Raw genomic sequence first — 18,980 nt, forward strand, 5'->3', positions numbered from 1 at the left:
AGAGAAGGCCCACAGGGCACCCTAAGGGGCCTGGATATTATGTTATAAGGAAGCAGTATGTGTGGGTCTTTGGAGTCATTGCCTGGGTTCAAATTCCTCTGCTGCCACCTGCTTGCTGTGCAACCCTGGGAAAATTACTGGCCTGCTCTGAGGCTCAGTGCAGTAACACTTCATAGGGCTCTTCTGAGAAGCAGAGGGCTTTTGATACGTGCAGACACTCAGCGCAGTGCCTAGGACAGCCAAAGGATCAGGTAGCATTATTTGCTGTTACATCGCTGTCATTTTTATGAAGATGATTATTGATGATGATGGGGAACCTTTGAAGAAGGTCAGCCCGACAGCAGTATGGCCCGACTTTCCTTTTTAGAAAGATGCCTTTGACACCCATATGAAGATGTGGGGGCCCCACTGGGGGGTCCTGAAGCCAGTCAGGACGCTATTGCAGTGGTCTGGGTGAGAGATGAGAAGGCAGAGAGCAGAGATGGGTACCCGAGAGGTGTTACCGCCCTGGGATGTTCCAGAGATGCCTGGGCAGCCCCTGCTGTTCTCTGCTCGCAGCGGTCCAAGGGGGATCCTAGCGCCCATCAGGCACCTGTGTCTCAGGCATCGCTTTTAGATAGCGACGCTGACGTGCAGCAAGGGAAGGGCACCTCGTCTTAGTCTCCACAAGGTTTAGACAGAGGTGGGACTCGAGTCCTTGGCCTTTAGTGGCGGAGCTGGGGGGGTGGAGGCTTCTGATGTGAGTGTGGGGACTGGGGAGGGTGGGTCTGACACAGCCTCAGTGCTGACCGTCCACCTTTCACATCCTCTACCGCCCGTCCATGCCTTCACACTTCTTTCCAGCTCCTTCTGTCCCCATTCCCCACGAGGATGCTCGCAGAATTCTGGTAGCCAGGGGCATAGACGGGCGGTTTTGAATGGAGGAAAGTGGCTTGATGAGTGGGGGAGGCAAGGAGAGGGGGAGGGCTGCCTGGAGGGGGGAGGGCGAAGAGCTCCGTGTTCCAGCACCAGCGTAGGAGACCCGGAGAACAAGCAGGAGTGCTCGGGTTTGGCACTGCATGTCCCAGGCGACCCCCCATCACGCCCCTTCATTCATCTTCAGGAGGAAGCCAGTTCAATAGGACCCACCGTGGCAAGATTGCAATTGTTACTTCAGTCATATCTCACCCTGCAGGGATGGTGGAGGAAAACATATTTCAATGTCACCATCAAAAGAGCTGTCAGTTTAACATAGCAAATGGGTTTTCAGAGAGTTATGTCATGTTGTTATTTTTAATACATTCTTTTTAGAAAATGATTTTGCTTTACTTCAGAGGGATGCCTGCGGGAGGGGAAGAAAAACCTAAAGAGAGTTAAATACAGGTAGATCGTTTTAAGAAAGTTCCTTATGCATACACCTGAGTCTACCCATCAGAAGCACAGCACAGGTTCTCTGGTACATTTTTAAAAAAGCATTTTAAATATATTTTTAAATTGATTTCAGAGAGAGCAAGGGAGAGGGAGAGAGAGATAGCAACATCAGTGATGCCCCCTCGTGGGGATTGAGCCCGCAACCCAGGCATGCGCCCAGATTGGGAACTGAACCATGATTTCCTGGTTTATGTGTGGACGCTCAACCACTGAGCCACATTGGCCGGGCTCTCTGGTGCATTTTAAATGGCTGCTGAAAGCTTTACAGGAAAGCTGGAGAAAGGAAACAAAACAGAGATGAGATGAAAACAATTTGTGTAATGATTACAAGAACTTGTGTGTGTGTATGTGTGTTTCCCAGCAGTATCATGGTGACATCAGCAAATTAACTTGCATTAGGTTCTTGGCAAGTGTCAAGCTACATTGTGATGTGTGTGTGAGAGAGAGAGAGAGAGAGAGAGAGAGAGAGAGAGAGAGAGAGAGAGAGAATGTGTGTGTGTGTGTGTGTGTGTGAGAGAGAGAGAGAGAGAGAGAGAGAGAGAGAGAGAGAATGTGTGTGTGTGTGTGTGTGTAACAACATTCACAGCATTGAAAGGCACCTTGGAGACTATTTGGTCCCATCCAATATGGAACCTGTCGCCCAGAGAGGGAGAGTGACCAGTACAAGGCACACACAGAGCGGAGGGCCAGGCTGGGGAGAACCCGTCTCCTGAACCCCCTCTAGCGCTCTCTGCCGTTGGCATCTCTCTGCTGTCCTCCCCTGGTACAGTGACGTTTTCTTTTTTTCTAGGAAACATCAGGTACCAGTGCCCTGCAAGGTCGGTGATGAGCCGGGGGCCCTGCAGCTCGGTAGGTGTGACTCTGGCCTCCGGGCTTTGCCCGCCAGGGCCCAGGGGTCTTCTCGTGCTCTGCCTGGGAGGTGGCGGGTGGTGGGGCCCTCTCCTGGCGGGGCGGGGGCTCCTTCCCCCCCCCGCCCCTGACCTCAGGAAGGATGGCTGGCCGGGAGCAGAGCAAGCTCCTGTTTGGTTGCTGTCTTCTTGCGCCGCCTGTCTTTCCCTCCTGGAGAAACCTAAGAAGTCTGTGCATTTCTGGGTCCACCCTGGGGGCCCGAGGAGCCTTTTCTGCATTTGGAGGTTCTTAGGGCCATTCAGAACCCACAGAGGCCTCCAGAAGACCGTCTCAGTCAACATGTTGGCCCAGCTGTGCCTGGGAAGTCCATTTCCCTGCAACACTTATCAACGTGTGATTGAGGTGACATAAGAACAGGGAGGTGCATAGGGCACGCTCAGCTGGGTGCATTGCGCTTATGTAGACCCCCTAACTCCGCATGCACGCATTAGTCTTGAAGCAGTGTTCCCTCTTTCTGTAATTCTCCACCGCCCGCCCCCCCCCCCCCCCCCACAGACGGTGTGTCTGCAGGGCTTGCCAAAGGCAGTGGTAGATGGAGAATGACGAGCTGCCCGCCAGACAGCGAGGATGGGGCTTGTGCCTTTTACATTTGCTCTTCTTCTGGAAGCAGCGATCTACCTGTGGGCCATTTGGCACATAAGAGCTGTGCACACACTTTCCTCCCCGTTTAAGGCTCCCTTTTAAACTGAAGCAGAAAGCAGGGTCCTTAGAATTGACTGTGAGATGTGCCATCTGAGGCTTTGCTTTGAAGAAGTTGAAAGGCAGGGCAGGCCTCTGAGGGAGTGTGTATCCTGCTTTGCTGCTCCAGCGGTGCCTCAGGGTTTGAATCACCAGGAGGGGCAGGTGGGGTCGCTGGGCCGCCCGGGAAGGCCCTTTCGGTGCACGGCTGTGCAGACAGGAGCAGACCGGAGCCGGAGCCAGGAAGCGCTGGCATCGGAGCCTTTCTAAGGAGCCTCAGAGGAAGATTGTCCACTGAGAGCCCCTCCTGTCTGAACAGAAGGCAAAGCCGTTGGGCCTTCAGGTCCCACGGGTTTCTCGTGGAAGGAAGGCTTTTAGCGAATCTCCCAGAACCCGGCTCTTTGAAGCACGGCGTGTTTTCCAAAGGGAGGCTTAGAAAAGGAGGAGATAGAAGAGCCCATGGAAGCCGTCACCCAGAGAGAGGGAGAGGTTTGGGCGGGGGCAGAAACAGGAGTCACATCTGGTCAGAGGAACAGCACGCTCTGCCCGCCCAGCTCACTCTCCTGGTTCAGCTCAGCAAACCTCTGCTGGCAGCTCCCTGCCAGGCCCCGGGGGCCGCTGCAGGAGGTGGAGGGGAATAGAGGGCCTTCCTCCTTGCAGGCAGGGCTGGGTGGCACCAAGGAAGAGAGTGGCCTCCACAGCAGCGCAGGAAGCACACACCCACAGTTCTGCGCCGCTGCAGGTTCTGTGGCGGGTTCTAGAAGTTTCCATAGTGAGGTGGGATCTAGACTGGGCTTGAAGGATGGCAAAGTCTTGCCAAGTAGAGGTGTGAAACGAGCCTCATAGACAAGGCCTGGGTGTGAGAGAGGTTGGCTTGAGGCGACCTGCCCGGAAGGGAAGCGGTGGGGTGCAGGGCGAGGAGGACGGGAAGGAGGGCCGTGGCCGGGCAAGGCCTGTGTTGAGCGCTGTGCTGGAGGGTGACTGAATGGTCAGCCAGCACGAAGAGGCTGTGCTGGCCAGCAGCGCTTGGGCTGTGGAGGGCCGTCTCTTGGGAGGGGGGTTAGATTCTAGGAGTAAGAGCCTGGACATTGGGAGACTGGTGAGGGCTCTGGAACAGTCCAGAGAAGAGGTGATTGGCTCTGTTCTATATGGGGAGACCCTGCTCAAAGGAAGAATTACCTGCCTCTCTTCTCTGCTCTCAAGACCCTTGCACTCTTCTCCATTCTAGCACTTAATGACCTTGTATTACCCGTTTGGGGCTCTGTCTCCCCCTCTAGGCGTGGATCTCCCTGAAGGCAGGGATGATGTTTCAGGCATCACCCCTTCTTGTCCCTCATAATCCCTGGCACAAGGTGAATAAAATGCTTCATGAGCAAATAGAAAAGAGCCTGGCTGGTGTGCTCAGTGGGTGAGCACTGAGCCATGAACCAGGTCATGGTCTGGGTTGTGGGCTTGGTCCCCAGTAGGGGGCGTGCAGGAGGCAGCTGATCGATGATTCTTCTCATCATTGGTGTTTTTATCTCTCTCTCTTCTTTCCTCTCTGAAATCAATAAATATATACACATATTATATATATATATATATATATACAATATATAGTATATATACACATATTATATATATACAATATATTATATATACACACATATATATAAGTACACATATTATATATATAAATATATACACATATATATATGTATATAATATGTGTCTATATTTATTGATTTCAGAGTGGAAAGACAATGACATTCTCCTGTAACAGTGAGGGAAAGGGTGGGCAAGGAGGAGACATTCTGGAGGCAGGATGATCCGGACACGGTGCAGTGTGGTGTGTGGGGAAGGGCCCCTGGTGGAGGGTGAGGATGGAGTCTGCTATCGACCGACACCTGAAGGGTGCTGTGCTGAGACTCGAGTTGGGAGTGTTGGGCACTTCCAGGAAATACCCATGGGCACCTGGGAAAGACGGATGGAGCCTCTGTTATATATTACCCTCTACATATGGTGTCCTCCAAGGGACAAATGAATGGGATAGGAAACCAAATCCCTTGCTTCTCTTTAACCGGATATCTATGCCAGGGCCTTAAAAATAGAATTCTCAAACCGCCGGCATTACAGCCGGTTTTGTCTGCTTGGCCAGCATGTCACTCGGCGGCGCTTTGTTTTTCCCTTGCACGGCGGTCCCCCGCATCTGGGCCCGCGGCCTGCTATGTGGTCCTGAATGGGGGCCAACGTCCTCCTGGCAGAAGCCAAGGCGGGCTGCCTCCCCTGGGCCCCAGCTCCACCCCCAGACGGTCCATGGGCCCAAGCAGAGCCCGGTGCAGCCCGGCAACCCAGACTAGACAGAAACCTCCAAGTAGGCTTAAATATTGCCCCTTCTTTCCCCCAGGAAACAATCTGGCCCAAGGCGTTGCTAGGAGCCCTCAGGCCTGGGGGCATCACTCTCTTCCTCTGTTTTGGGCCTCTGGGCTCTATAGTAGAGTTATTTCTATCCCTCCAGCAAAAATTCTCACTATCGATCTTTGCAAAGCCTGCCCTCCCTCCTTCCCTTCGTCCCTCGTCCCTCTCTGCCCAACTCCTCCTCCTCTCTCCCTCCCTCTTGCCTTTCCTTCCTTATTTTCCTTTGGCCCCACCCCCAAACTCCCATGACCCTCTCCTCCATCAACCACCATTCTCGTGTATTTAGTTGATATCTTTTTCTTGTGCATGTCCTTGAAAAATGTGTGGTGTTATCTTGTGTTCATGTATTTGTAATGGATATAAACCTCCTCTGCTTTCTTACTTTCTCTGCCCAATGCCATGTTTTTAAGCCCCTTGCATGTTGCTGGGTGAACATCTGGTCTTTATTTCAGGGTGTGTTTGTAAGGCCATGGTCACGGTGGCTTTTCAGAAACCCTAACTACGAAAGGTTCTCATTTAAATCCCTGACTTATTAAAGCATTCTTTTCAGACTGAAGGTAGACTCTGTCTCATCTTGGTGTACCGAGCCCCTAGGCCTTGGCCTCATGCTGTGCCTGGCCCTCCGCCAGGGCAGAAAGGGAGGCTATAGAATAAGATATGAGACTTGTGTCCTGGGCTGTTGGCCTTTGGAAACCATCTCTAGAAGATGTGGGGCAGGGACAGTGACATGTCTATAGTCCTAGAGGCACAGAATTGTGGGAAAGAATGTCCATATCTATATGGTGCGGTGAGCTTTTGCATGACCCTTTAACCTTGAGGAAACGGGAAGAAAAACAGGAGGCCCAGAGGCTCTCTGGAGACAGCCGGCTTTGCTAGCATAATTGCCTTGGGTGGTTTTCACTCGGGCCTTCATCTGAGGTCTGGGAAGGGCTGCGGCCCTGGGGATGGAGGGAGGGAGCTCGGCCCTGGGAAGGCACAGTCTGGTGCGCCAAGGCTCACGTGGGGCCTGTCCTGGCCTCGGTCCCTGCAGCTGTAGGAGACTGTATCTGGGATGTGGCCTAGGTCCCTGCTGGCTAGAGGTCCAGGGACATCTGGCTGGCAGGAAGGCAGGCCAATGAGCAGTCGGCCTGGGGATTTATCCCGTCTCTGCCAGTTCCCATCCATGTGACTTACCTTCTCAAAGCCTCAGTCTTCTCATCTGAAAATGGGAGGCGGGGGGTGGGGGGGCGGTATGATAATTACTCCCTCACGGGGCTGCTATGAGGCTTAGGTGGTAAAACATGAGTAGTTAATAAATGAAAGCTACAACAGTGATGATCTGTTATTATTTTATCAGGAATGTGGCATTTCCTGTGCTAATTCTGCCCTCTTCAAGTTTGTCCTCAGGGGACACACTTGTGCATTATGCCCACCTTCCCTAAGAAATGTGTCTGAGCAAGGCTTTTCTGGGCTCGACTCGATGGCTTGGGCCCCAGGCACTTCTTCCACCGTGTGCCCACCAGCAGAGCTTTCCAGGGGACTGTAGCCGTGTCCCAGGCCAGCAGCCCTGTGGCAGGGGCCGGCGTGGGGTTTGGGCACGGAGCAGGCGCTGCCTCGCTCTGCCTCCTTCTCCCAGGGGAGAGGCGGCGGGTGGGGGACCGCCTTTCACTCAGAGCCCTCAGAACTCATCACACCCTTGGGGTTAAGCGACTTCACGCTCTGCTCTCCATGAGTTATAACCAGGAGCTCACGCGCCGCCTTCTCTTTCAGAGGATGTGGAGGACGAGCCGATACGGGAGGAAGTCATTCTCGCTCCAGTCCCATCAGCGCTCAGGCTGCACATAGCATCAAAGCCAATCGACCCCTCAGTGGCAAAGGCAGGTGCCGACTTAAAAGTGCGAGTTGATACATCTCGATGTGAATGGGTGTCAATGTGGGTGTGTGAAATGAAGACGGTTTGATTTGAATTGGTGTGAATGAGGTGATCTTGATCTTTGTGGCTCCATCCATCTCAGTATAGCCTCTCAGTCGTTGTTTAACTGGGAATTTGGGTGGGATGTAGAAGAAAACCTGAATGAGAATCAGGAAAATGGGGGCCTAGTCCTAGCAGCTGCCAACTCTCCCTGAACCGAAAGGTCTCAACCTCCTCCCATTAAACGCTCCAGGGCCCTGCTCTTTTGTCCCTGAGCAGCCCCATGGCATCTGCTGTGGCCCCAGAGCTGGGGTGGTCATGGGATAGTTGCCCTCGTTAGACTGGCCCTGCTCCTGCACTCGTCTCTGGGCCCAGGCTGGTACCAGTGAGGAAGGACAGGGAGGCGTCAGCAATTCTTCAGCACCCTCTGGGCTCGCACCCTGGTCTCCTCGAAGGACGCCGGGACCCAGGGGGCAGGTTCCCGGCTTTACAGCCTCCTCAGCAGGTTGCCCAGGACTCCATACCATCTCGGCTGCCAGGTGGCCTCACCCTGCCCCTTGGCCGTGGGATGAATTCTGCTCCTGCTGTCTGTCACTGGCTTTTCAGCCAGGATCCAGGAGGAAGATGTAAACGCCGGGACACAGCTGACCCCCTTCTCTTCCTACTCCCCAGATCACACACAGATCAAAAGTCAAAGATTTTTCTAGATCGTTTCCCTCCCCTTCCTTCCCTTTTCCTTCCTTCTTTAGAAACCACAAAGGGTCAGAGGCGTGCTAGTGGCCCTGACCTTGGGGGAAGTGCTCTGGCTGTCTGTAGCCACTGGGCTGTGGTTCCAGACCATGGAAGGGTCCTTAGAGTCCGTAAGAGACCACTCAGCCATAGCATCTCCAAGAGCAGCTGGAACACCTGAGGCCCCACAGAAAAGGTGGGTCCAGGGCTTCTGGCTCTGGCCCTGGGACCTGGGCCCTCACAGCCTAGCTGGGGGCTGTCCTGTGATTAGGAGAACAGACACGGGCTTCAGCCTGAATACTCAAGTCTCTCTGGTTCTAGGCTCTTGGGAAACTCTGTTCAAGTACATGGATGGTGGTAGTTGGTGCAAGGAACCTGCCCTGACAGATGACCCTGCCCCCCCACCCCTCCTGTGCAGCCAGCCCTCCTTTGATGACATGGGGACAAATGCTCTGTCACAGAGATTTTCCTTGTACTTCGTGAAAAGAAAAAAGCCATGTTAGAGAGAAATAATCGGAGCTTGTGGGAAAGATCTCAGCCAGGGAGGGGGTCTGCAGAGGTGGCCTTGGAACCCACATGCTGGCATCTTCAGAGGTCCCTGATGTAAAACCATGGCGGAGAGCGAGGGAGTAGCCAGCACGAGCAGTGAGCCTCCGGGGAGAGGCTCTGCCTTCCTGTCCAGGGGCAGGCAGTGGGGAGGGGTTGGCACTTTCTGGGGCTCTGGAGGGTGGGGCTTGAGTTGATGGGAGCTTAACTGTGAGCTCAATGTCAGTCAGAAGTTTAGAGAAGACAGAGCCTTGGGAGATGGTGGGACCTCCTTCACTGGGTGGTTGCGATGTTCCAGCCAAGATCTTGGGGACCACTCTTGAGTGGTGTTGTAGAGGAGATTCTTACATGTGGAGAGGGTTATACCAGCGCAGGATTGGCAGACTTTTTCTCTAAAGACCTAGACCTAGGGTCCAGCTCACAGATAGTATATTTTTGGCTCTCAGTTGCAATCGCTCAACTCTGCCAATGCCATGTAAAAGCAGACATAGACAATATGGTAAACAAATGGGCATTGACGGCTGTGTTTCAATAAAACTTTATTTATAAAACAAGTGGGAGCCGGATTTCGCCTGTGGGTTTGCTAAGCCTGTCCTACAGCACCAGTTCTCAACCTTGGCTGCACACTGGAATCGCCTGGGAGGTTTACAATTACAGACACCGGAGCCTGACTCCCAGGGTTTCCGATGCAGTGGGCCAGGCACGCGGCCTGGGCATCAGGACTGTTAAGAGCTTCGTAGGTGATTCTAATGTGCAGTCAAGAACTTCCAAGTTCCCTTGTAGAACTAACATTTTGTGTCTCAAGTTTCCTCTAAGGAACCTAAAAAGGTTTTGGCATGGGTCAGCACACGCTGGTTTGGATTATAGATGTTCCAGAAGACGACCTCAGGGTTGATTTTATTTCTTCCAGTGTGAGAAGAATGGGTTTGCAAGATAAAAAGAAATAGACAGCTTTCCTGAGAATGGACGGCCCTGCCGAATTCAACAGCAGCTCCTGTGGGAACCCCTGGGCAGGGCTCTGTTTACTTTCAAAGCAGCAATAAAACGCTCTCTTCTCTTGACAGGACATAAAGACCCTTCTGTTTGGTTCCAGCTTTTGCTGTTTCAATGAAGAGTGGAAACTTCAGAGTTTTTCCTTTAGTGACGCAGCCTCGTTAAAATATGGCATCGTGCAGAACAAGGCAGGTTGCTTTCGCGTTTCCCCAGGACCTTACTGCAGGCCCCTCATGGGTAGGGGTGGCATGAACCCCAGTTGGTTAAACCCTATGAATGTTACCTGGGCCATCTAGTGCCGGCCAGCCCCACATTTGCTGGTTGTCACCTGGCAGGAGCTCAGTGGCTGCCGAGCAGGACTGGGGCGCCCCCCTTCCTGTGAGCACTACGGCGCTGGAATCCCCTCTGAGCGAGGAGTCCCCGCATCTGGCGGGCATCAGAGGGCGTCCTTATTAGGCTGTGTATAGAGAAATGGGTTTTCAGGATAAGGGAGACTCGAGCCAGGGGGGAGCCTGGACAAAGCGGGGGGTGGGTGGAAAGGGGGAGGCCATGTGAAAGTCCAGTGGCTGCAGAAAGTGAGAAACAGAGGTGTGAGGGGCGGTGTGATAAGACAGAAACACAGGTGCATTTGTGGCAGGATTTGAACATGGCTTATACCCATCTCCCAGGATGTGCACTTTAAGGGCCCAAAGGTCCTGTCAATCCTGCAGTTTAACTGGGTTCCATTTCTCAAGCCCCAGGAGCCTCCCTGTGCCCCACACCGCCTGGGGAAGAACCCCAAGACAGCCAGCTCTGCCCCCAGTGTGGCCACGCTCAGCACCCCTACAGCCTGCTGCCCTGTCAGTCGTTGACTTGTCGATGTCTCTAGGGATGAGCTCTTCGGGAGCCTTCCCAGGCTGACGTGGGAGGGGACAAGCCACACCTACTGGGTGCTGCAGGCCTCCGTGGGCAGAAGTGAGCGCATGTAAGCGGAGGCTGCAAAGGGGCGCTCTTCAGCGAGGATGGTGGGGCGAGGCTTCCTGGAGGAGGTGGCATCCAGGGTGGGCCTTGAAGGCCGGGAGGGATTTGGCACCCTCTGCCCATGGACATGGACAGGTTTCCCTGGGTGACTGGAAACCTATGGTGACGTCCCTGGCTGGTTGTGCAGTCACTTTCCTCCCATCAGACATTGCCGACGCCCTCTTCCCTCCAGTGACAGCTGCCTGGGCCTTGGCCGTCCCCTCTCTGTGACGGGGGGTCAGCACAGTGTGGAAGGAGCCACCATGTCAGAGACCCCTGTTTCCAAGGCCGGGCTTGGAGAGGCCCCGTGGGCTGTTACCTGTGGGCAGAGCTGGTTCTGCAGGAACGGACGGCTCTGCCCTGGGCCACTTCCTGCTGGCACTAACGCGTGCCCTTCGTTGCAGGGTGGTCCCTGCGGGGTTCTGGCGGCTGTCCAAGGCTGTGTCCTGCAGAAACTGCTGTTTGAAGGAGCCGGCGAGGCTGACTGTGCTCGGTAAGTGAGCGCCCATTCCTGCGGCCTCCTTCCCGGAGGCTCCCCAGCGTCCAGGACCACAGGCAGGGTCTGGCGTGTCCTTGAGCTGGCGAGGGGAATGGGGTCCAGTGAACACGGCCTGTGCGACCCGGGAAATGAGTGGTGTGCATCTAGAGGCAGGGAGGTTGCTAAGTGCTGTCCACGTGGTCATCAGCTGTGGGACGGCGTCGGAACTGGGGCCACCCCCCTCCAAAGCCGCGTGCAGCAGCCCGACTGCCATCCACACCCACGCCACCCCGCTGACAGGCATCCAGCCCAGGGCCTGCTCCACCGGAGAGGCCCTCAGGACTTTTGTTGAATGAAGGTGTGGACAAATGCACAGTTATCCAGACTAGCAGGGAGGAAAGGGGAACGGTACTCCGGTAAGGAGAACCATGTGTGCAGGGGCTGAGGGCGGAGACAGCAGAGCCGGAGAGCTGAGAGTGGCCTGGGGTGGCCAGGGCAGAGTTTGAAGGGGCAGGAAGAGACTGGGGCTGGTGGATGGGTCAGGGCCAGGCTGCCAGAGGGGTCTGGGGGCCTGGCTGCCTGCTGGGGTCAAGCCTTGGCCTTGGCCCTCGTGGGAGAAGTCTTACAACTCCTCTCAGCCCCATATCCCTTTGGAGCTGCTTTTGAACTTGGACTCGGGCTTCTGAGAAAGTTGTGGGTCAGTAGTCGGGGCAAGGCTTTTAAGTTGGTGCCAGGAATGCTGTGTCTGCCCGGGGCACTAGGCAGGCTTGGTTCCTTATTGCCCACTACTTGCCCACTCAGGGGATGTGAGACCCCCCCGATCCAGGCACAACCTTGGGGTTGAGCTCTGCTCTGCACACCAGAGACAAGAGCCAGGGCCCGGGACGCAGGCAGCCATCCAGGTTGGGGCTGTGGGTGGAAGAAAACTGTGCAGCTGCGGGAAGTGAGGTTCTACCTCCCACCGCCCGCGGTCAGCCCCTGGCACGGACTCAGGCCGTTTATATTGACAGGTGTCTGTCTGTTTAAGCGCTGACTAGATGGAGAGCCTCCTGGGTTCATGCTATGACTTGGGTCAAGCAAAGGCCCAGGGAATGATGCGCGGGCGACGGAGGAGGGAGGGGTGAGCCAGCAGGATCTGAGTTGGTGCTGTGCTGAGGCAAGGCCCTGTAGGTCAGAGGCCACGGGAAGCTGCCTTTGCCAAGCTGGCCTCAGTGCAGCCTGTAGGTGCTGAGCCCGGGGGTGGGGGGTGCCTGGCTCTGTGCTCCTTAGCCTGTCCCCAGGCTGGGGGTGCTAAAGAGAGTGTGAGACTGGGGCCTAGGGACCTGAAATTGTGGGGGAGCAGGGCCTCACTATCTCCATCTGCGAATCTGTCCTGCTTAAGGCTGACTGCAAACCAAGGCCTCTGTAAATCCCCAAGGGCTGTGCGAGTGAGTAGGACCGTGGGTGTCGCTTGCCAAGGTGCATATGGGGAAACTGAGGCCCAGAGAGGCAAAGATGCTTGCCCAGGGTCACACCTAGCATCCGTGGCAGAGCCAAGCCTGGCACACGGCGCCCTGCCTGTCGCTCACACTGCTGTGCCCTAGAGGAGACATGGCGACGGGAGAGCCAGAGAGGAGGGGAGGCCTGAGCGTCCTGGGTCTGAGGCTCCTGGGTGCTGGACACCAGGTGGCCTCTCGGTGACCAATGGGTGGCTCTGTGTTTTATGAGGGGCTTCTTGACAGAACCACCCCTCTCTCCTCATCTGGAAAAAGTCAATAGAGAAGAATACAGACGAGCACAGCAAGTACCTGGGGCCCCCTCACCTGGCATCTCTGCAGGGACCGCTCTCGCCCCAGCTTCTCTCGAAGTTGATTTATTGCTTCAGTTTTAACACTGATGGATGGGGTCCTTGATGATCTCGCATGGGCTGTGGCTGGGTTGGGTGTGAGGCCTCAGCACTCCCTTCTGACTCTGAGATTCCAGGATGTCAGAAATGACCCGGCTTAAAAAAAGGCGGCACACGCCTTCTCCTCAGGAACCCTGGCACGGCCCACCTCGCAGCGCCTGCAGCTGGTGGGCTCGGGGGGTCAGCTCCTGTGGACCCGGAGGGGCTCCGCGCTCGCTGCCTGTGCCGGGGGTTCCTGTGCCGGGTCTGCAGGCCTGGGGTGGAGACCCCTCCTCGCTCTCTCCTTCCACTGACCGACCGACGGTTGGGGAACTGTTTCTGTGAAAGCAGCACGGTGGATGTGATGTGCTCTCCCGGGAAGGCATGCTGAAATGAAGGCTTCTTGGCAGAGCCCGTGTTCTGCTACGGGATGTCTGGCTTCATTAAGACTCATCCCATCAGGCCGGCAGCTGACCTCTCTTCTGTCCTGGAGGACTCTCGAGGAGGACTGTGCCAGCGCTCAGCTGGTGGGCAGGGTGGCCAGCCCTCAGTGCCCACAGGCCTGGCAGGGCCGCGGGCAAGACGCTGTCCTCTCACCTTCATTTCCTTCTGACTTCGGGGAATCTGAGGCCCAGAGATGGAGGGACACTTGTCCGAGACCCCTCCAGACACAGAGCGGAGCCCGGCTCGGACCCCAGGTCCAGTGGCCCTGGGCCAGCCTTCCTCCCACCCACCCCGGCAGCTTGGACTGTGAGAGGGAGCAGATGGATTAAGCAGCCTGCACTCAGCTGGCCTCTGCATTCTCTGTGAACTCAGGCTAGTGGGCCTGGGAGAGTGGGGGTCAGGCTGTTCTAAGATAAGTCGGGCAGAAACACCTCTGAAAGACTCAGGTGGTTTAGGCCAACGCAGAATGAATTATTTTCCCACTCCCACCCCAGCCCAGACAAGGGCCTTCACCTTGCACTTCGGGGGACGTAGACTCTTAAAGAGACTTCTTGTTTAAGAGCCCGGCCAGGTGCGAGATGCATGGTAGGAGGTTGATAAGTGTGTGTCTGCTGAGCAAGGCAGTGCGGACCATCCTAGTCACCGAGGCCTGGCCGTGAGGGCAGACACCAAGTTATCTGGTGGCAGTAGTCTGGGTGACTGAACACATCGCCCCCTTCCCCTTGATTTTCAGCTGTACACACATAGGTGGGCGCACCCGTCTGCCCCGGGGCCAGGGAAATGGCAGGATGGCATGCTTAGGGGCATCGGGCCCAGTGCCCGTTTACAGGTGGGGAGGTGACAGTCAGCAAGGGCAAGGGGCTTCCCGGGGCCTGGGAGCCAGAGTGGAACCCAGGCCCGACCACCGCCCTTGCTGCACCCCCACGGTGCTTTCTGGGAGCCTGGGTCCCCACGGTGAGGAGGAGGCTGGTGGAAGCGCAGGGAAGGGTGGAGAGCCCAAGTGGAAGCCCAGGAAAGAACGAGGACGGCTGTGTAGAAACTCAGAGGCCGGAGGGTCTGTAGCCAGGAGCCCGGTGCTGGATGGACAGGCTGGAGGCAAAGGGAGGCTGGTTCTCAAACCCACGTGCCCGGGACGGGCGGCCATTGTCCACGCTCTCCCCGTCCCTGGGTGCTGTGGTAGGCCTTCCCATCTTTGCTGTGTGATGTAGGTGGGGCGTTTAGTCTCTGTGCCTCAGGCTTCCCCTCTGACCAGGAGATGAGAGTGCCTGCCTCCTTCGCAGGTGCTGGAGCGATGAGGGAGCGCAGCGCCAGAGTCCTGGGCGGGGACGAAGGAGGCGCCCTGCTTGGCTTTGCCCTCCTCCCTCCCTCCCTTCACCAGGGGCCTCTTTGTTGCCCTTTATTTTCATAAGAGATTTTCTGCAGTTTTTGGCACCACTGACTGCCCATCCTTCTTAGAGTCCTTCTGTGGGACAGCACCCCTCCCAAGCCTGCTCCCCCTGCGCTAAAGTTCCCCGGGTCCCATCCTGGCCACTCTCTCTGCTGCTCCTCGTCCTCTCTCTGGGCGGTCTGAGCCACCCAGGTGCCAAGGACACTCAGGTGGCTCGGAGCCCTCTACTCAGCCCCGGCCACTCATCAGGGCTTTTGATGTGTTCCCAGGCACATAAACCGCCTCCCTCAGCCCCAATCCCCGCCCTGTGTTCTTCATCTCGAAGCCTTCCTCTCCCATATCCCCTCGCCCTACGACTTCTAGTCACCAGCAGGTCAGGCTGCTCCCCTGCCCCACCCACACCTGTGGTCTCATTTCCTGTTGCCTCTGGGGCCCAGGTGTCCCCAAGCATGGCTGGGACAGGGCAGTGCCTTGCCTGTGTCCGGGATGGCTTTCCTTCCTTGGTGGCAGCAGGGCTGGGGCACGTCACCCCCCTTTTACACACACCCCAGGGCCATCAAGTCTCCAGTCCCTTTGCTCCTCCTCCAGCCCCGCCCAGGGCCCCTCCCTCCAGACGCTTCCCTTGGTCCTCATCGGAGGAGGTACCTCCAGGCTCTGCAGGGCGCCCCTCTGGGTGGCAGAGGAAAGGACAGACCATCTGCCACGGGGCTGCGCTGCCCCTGGTTTCTGTCCCGTCGACATAAACACACTCCTTTTTCCTCCTCAGGCAGCTGCAACCTTCCAATGCCCACAGGACCCACTGCCTGGCCCTGGCCATCGCGGACATTTTGTGGCGGGCTGGGGGCCACGAGAGAGCCGTGGTCACACTGTAAGTGCTTCCCGGGGCTGTGCTGCTACCACTTAACCTTGGGCTGGCTCAGCTGTGGTCAAGCTGGCTGTGTGTCCTCCCAGACCCCTGCCTGTGTCCCATGCTGGGACTGGCCCCGAGAGCCATTGGATGTGCTGGGCAGCCCTGCCCTGGTGGGGGTGGGGGGGGTGGGGCTGGGAAGGAGAGGTGTCAGTCTCATCTCAGGACAGGCCAGATCTGCCTGCCTGCCTGCCCCCCATGCCTGGGGAGCTCTGGGAGGTGGTACCTGCCTGAGAAAACCTCTGACCCGCAGCCTGCTCTCCTCTATAATTTTCTGATCCAGAAGCCTTGGAAAACAACCCTTCAATTGACCTAGTCACCACCACCCCGATTTGTATCCTCTCCCCAACCCCCAAAGCACACTCTGTTTGTTTTGTCACCTGGGTCCCTCAGAGGAGGGAGCTCAGGTGAGTGGTCGATGTTGGAGCCAACAGTGTCTTCCTGCTACTTCCCTCCTACCCCGGGTGGAGGCGCCATCCTCGTAATCCACACAGATGGCTGGCTTCCGGCCTGATGGAAGCATCATTGGGCCCCAGCCCTGTGGCCAGGCTGTAGTAAAGGGCTGCCTTTTCCCAGCTCTGTCACTTATTGGCTGTTGGACCTTGGGCAACTGACTCAACCTCTCTGTGCCTCATCTGTTGACTCATCTGGAAAATGGGGGTGATGATTACATGACTGGTGATTATGAGGGAATTTTAATGAGTCCATATAAATCAAATGATTTATAATAAATGAGGATCTATCAGTGTAAATCATAAATCCATGTAAATAAATGATAGATAACAACAAATGAATGTGGAATGCTCAGGAGAATGTCCGGCACATACTAAGTGCCATGTCAGTGTAGGTATTACCATTATTCTTATTGATCCTACAGAGTGCTCGTCCTTGGTACCCATGTCCAAGTAAGGTACTAACCCTGGCCCTTAGGATCTGCCTGGCAGCCCTGAGAGTAGATGGGACAAAAATTCAATTTCTTCCTGGTTTACAAACTAGGAAAGAGAAGCCCAGAGAGGGGCAGTGGCTGGCCCAAGGCTACACAGCCGGCTGATGGCACAGTGGGCCCCAACCCCCAGCCCAGCTTCTAGGCCCAGCCTCACTGGGCGGCGGGGGCACCCAGGATGCTGTGAAAACACGCTGGTTGGTCGGCGGGAGCCTCAGAGGCTGGGATTCCTGACGTCCCTAAGCACCAAGGGCAAGCCAGCATCCCTGAGTGTGAAACTGTGTCTGTCGGCTGTGGGTGACAGGACATGGGTTGGCCATGCCAAGCTCTCCTGCTGTCCTTTTTCCATTCCTTTCCCTCCTTTCTCCTGTTCGTGGTGCTCTCTGGACCCAGCCTTGTGGGGAAAAGTGAGAACGCCTTGGCTCCTTCTCTCCCTGGAGCCACCTTCCCACCCGCCCTCATTGAATGGCACATGTGGACTTGCCCTGGCTCAAGGTCATGCCTTTTTCCACACACAGGACTCATGCGTCTCCATTTCCTTTTTAGGGCTTCGGGAACACAGCAGTTCATTCCAACAGGGAAATACAAAGCAGATGGAGTCTTAGAAACAGTACGGCTTTCTGGAAAATTATCACGCAACCCTTGGCTTGGTTTGGGCACGGTCTCCTTTCATATAAGTAAATCCTTCCTCAGCTGGGGAGAGCCAGCCCTCCCTGTGGCCCGCCAGCAGAACCTCCACCAGGGGCTGGGGCTGGGGCTGGGGTGGGCAGGTGGGGGCTTGGGGGGTGGGCTCTTGCCAGAACTGGCTTTATGGCTCCCCAAAAAGGCTGTTGGTCAGCCTGTGACATCGAGGTTGTACCAAGCCCAGAGTTCCCCCCCGCAGGAGGCCGCCACCGTCGGGGCTTTGCTTCATGTGGTTTCATGTGACCTGGGTCTGGGCATATGTGGCCCTGGGAGCCTAAGGAAGGGTCTCACTTTGTTGGATGTTTTCTCTAAAAGTGGTTTTTCCTGATCTTCCCGAGAAAGCAAAAGAAACTCCTATCTGCTGCTTTCCACTCCACTCAGAACGCTGCCTGCTGGGCTTAGAACTGGCCTGGGTGGCGATTTGGATAGGACACCTGCCCCGCCGCCCCCACCGTCCCCGCCCGCCCCCGCCCCACCTCCAGGTGCTCCTCAGGCTCCTGGCTCTGACGGTTCACTCTGTGTTTGTGTCTCCTCAGCTCATACTCCACGATTTGACCTGCTATGAGGAGCTGGTGGCTTTTCTCCAACAAAGCATCCATCAGGTACGCGCGGTGGTTTAGTTTGTGGGGTGCGCGTTGTTAAGCCTTCTACTTTGTTTGTAGACAAGATGTTGGTGAACTGGCATTGCCCCTCCCCCCTTACCCCACCCTGGGCGGTGCTGGGGGGTGGTGGGTAGAGGCTAGGGAGGAGCTGCTGCTGGCCCTGGGCACAGTGGCTGCAGCAGAGTGGGCTTGGGGAGCAGGGACCCAGGCCCGCCCATGCTTCCTGGAGGGCTAGCGTGGCCACCAGGTCCAGCGTGCTGCCACTGTGGGGGCTGCCGCAGCGGATGGAGGGGGTCCGAATGGAGGGAAGCAGCCACTCGACGGTGGTTTTGAGAGCTTTCTGTCTGCGGGGAAGCAGACACCTCCAGAAGCAAAGAACCCTTTGCCAGTGAGTGGGAGGGGCCCTGGGGTACTGATCACATGACCCAAGCATCTGAGGCCCACTCACTGCCCACCAATGGCCTCTGGTGACCCTCAGCACCAAGGTCTACATCCTTGAGTGTGGGCGGGGCCTGTACTCCCAGGCGTCCAGGAAGCCCCAGCAAGACTGGCTGTGAAGGTTCAGAGTTGGGGCCTGTGCCGGGGAGGGACGCCTTCCTCTGCCAGCCTCTGGGCAAACCTCCCTCCCCCACCCCCTGCCCGCTCTGGTCCCTGGGTGCACGCGGTCGATAGCTGGCCCTCCTCTCTGGAAGGCCGTGTTTCCCCTGCAGTTTAACTTATGTTTTTGCTGGAAGCCGCTGAGCTGCCTCAGCACAACCCTCACCAAATTCATTTTTCATGGCCTGCGCCTGAGAGGGCTTCCTCGTGCCAGGCCTGGAAACCAACACCGAGCCGTCTCTGCCCAAATAAATAGCCTCCTTGCTGTGCTTTCATTACCGCTCGCCCCCTGGGCGGGGTGTCTGGCTGGTCCCCGCGAGCGGGGGATGCCTCCGCCCTGCCTCCGAGTGGGGCTCCTGGTGGGCTTGGGTCTCTGTGGCCCGAGCAGCATGGGAATGGCCCTTCCCCAGCGGGACAGACGTGTTCCTGGCCCAGTGATGGTTTCCGGCCTTTCAGGGTAGGCGCCTGGCCTTGCAGTCTCCCGTGTCTTGGCAGCTTGAATTTGATGAGATAATTTGAATC

General features: G+C 56.4%; 1 protein-coding gene across 1 annotated transcript in view; it reads left to right on the forward strand.

Moving 5' to 3' along the window:
- MINDY4 (MINDY lysine 48 deubiquitinase 4) overlaps positions 1-18,980 on the forward strand; it is an 88,940-nt gene that overhangs the window by 36,794 nt on the left and 33,166 nt on the right. Inside the window, exons 6-12 of the mRNA XM_070424521.1 lie at positions 2,201-2,259; positions 7,144-7,250; positions 9,625-9,741; positions 10,957-11,045; positions 15,492-15,593; positions 17,122-17,185; positions 17,796-17,861. Coding sequence (XP_070280622.1) covers positions 2,201-2,259; positions 7,144-7,250; positions 9,625-9,741; positions 10,957-11,045; positions 15,492-15,593; positions 17,122-17,185; positions 17,796-17,861 — 604 coding nt within the window. The remainder of the gene's footprint in view (positions 1-2,200; positions 2,260-7,143; positions 7,251-9,624; positions 9,742-10,956; positions 11,046-15,491; positions 15,594-17,121; positions 17,186-17,795; positions 17,862-18,980) is intronic.

This window comes from Myotis yumanensis, unplaced genomic scaffold, assembly GCF_028538775.1.
Source record: "Myotis yumanensis isolate MYYU_CA2020_CCGP unplaced genomic scaffold, mMyoYum1.0.hap1 SCAF_9, whole genome shotgun sequence".
Classification (NCBI taxonomy): Eukaryota; Metazoa; Chordata; class Mammalia; order Chiroptera; family Vespertilionidae; genus Myotis; species Myotis yumanensis.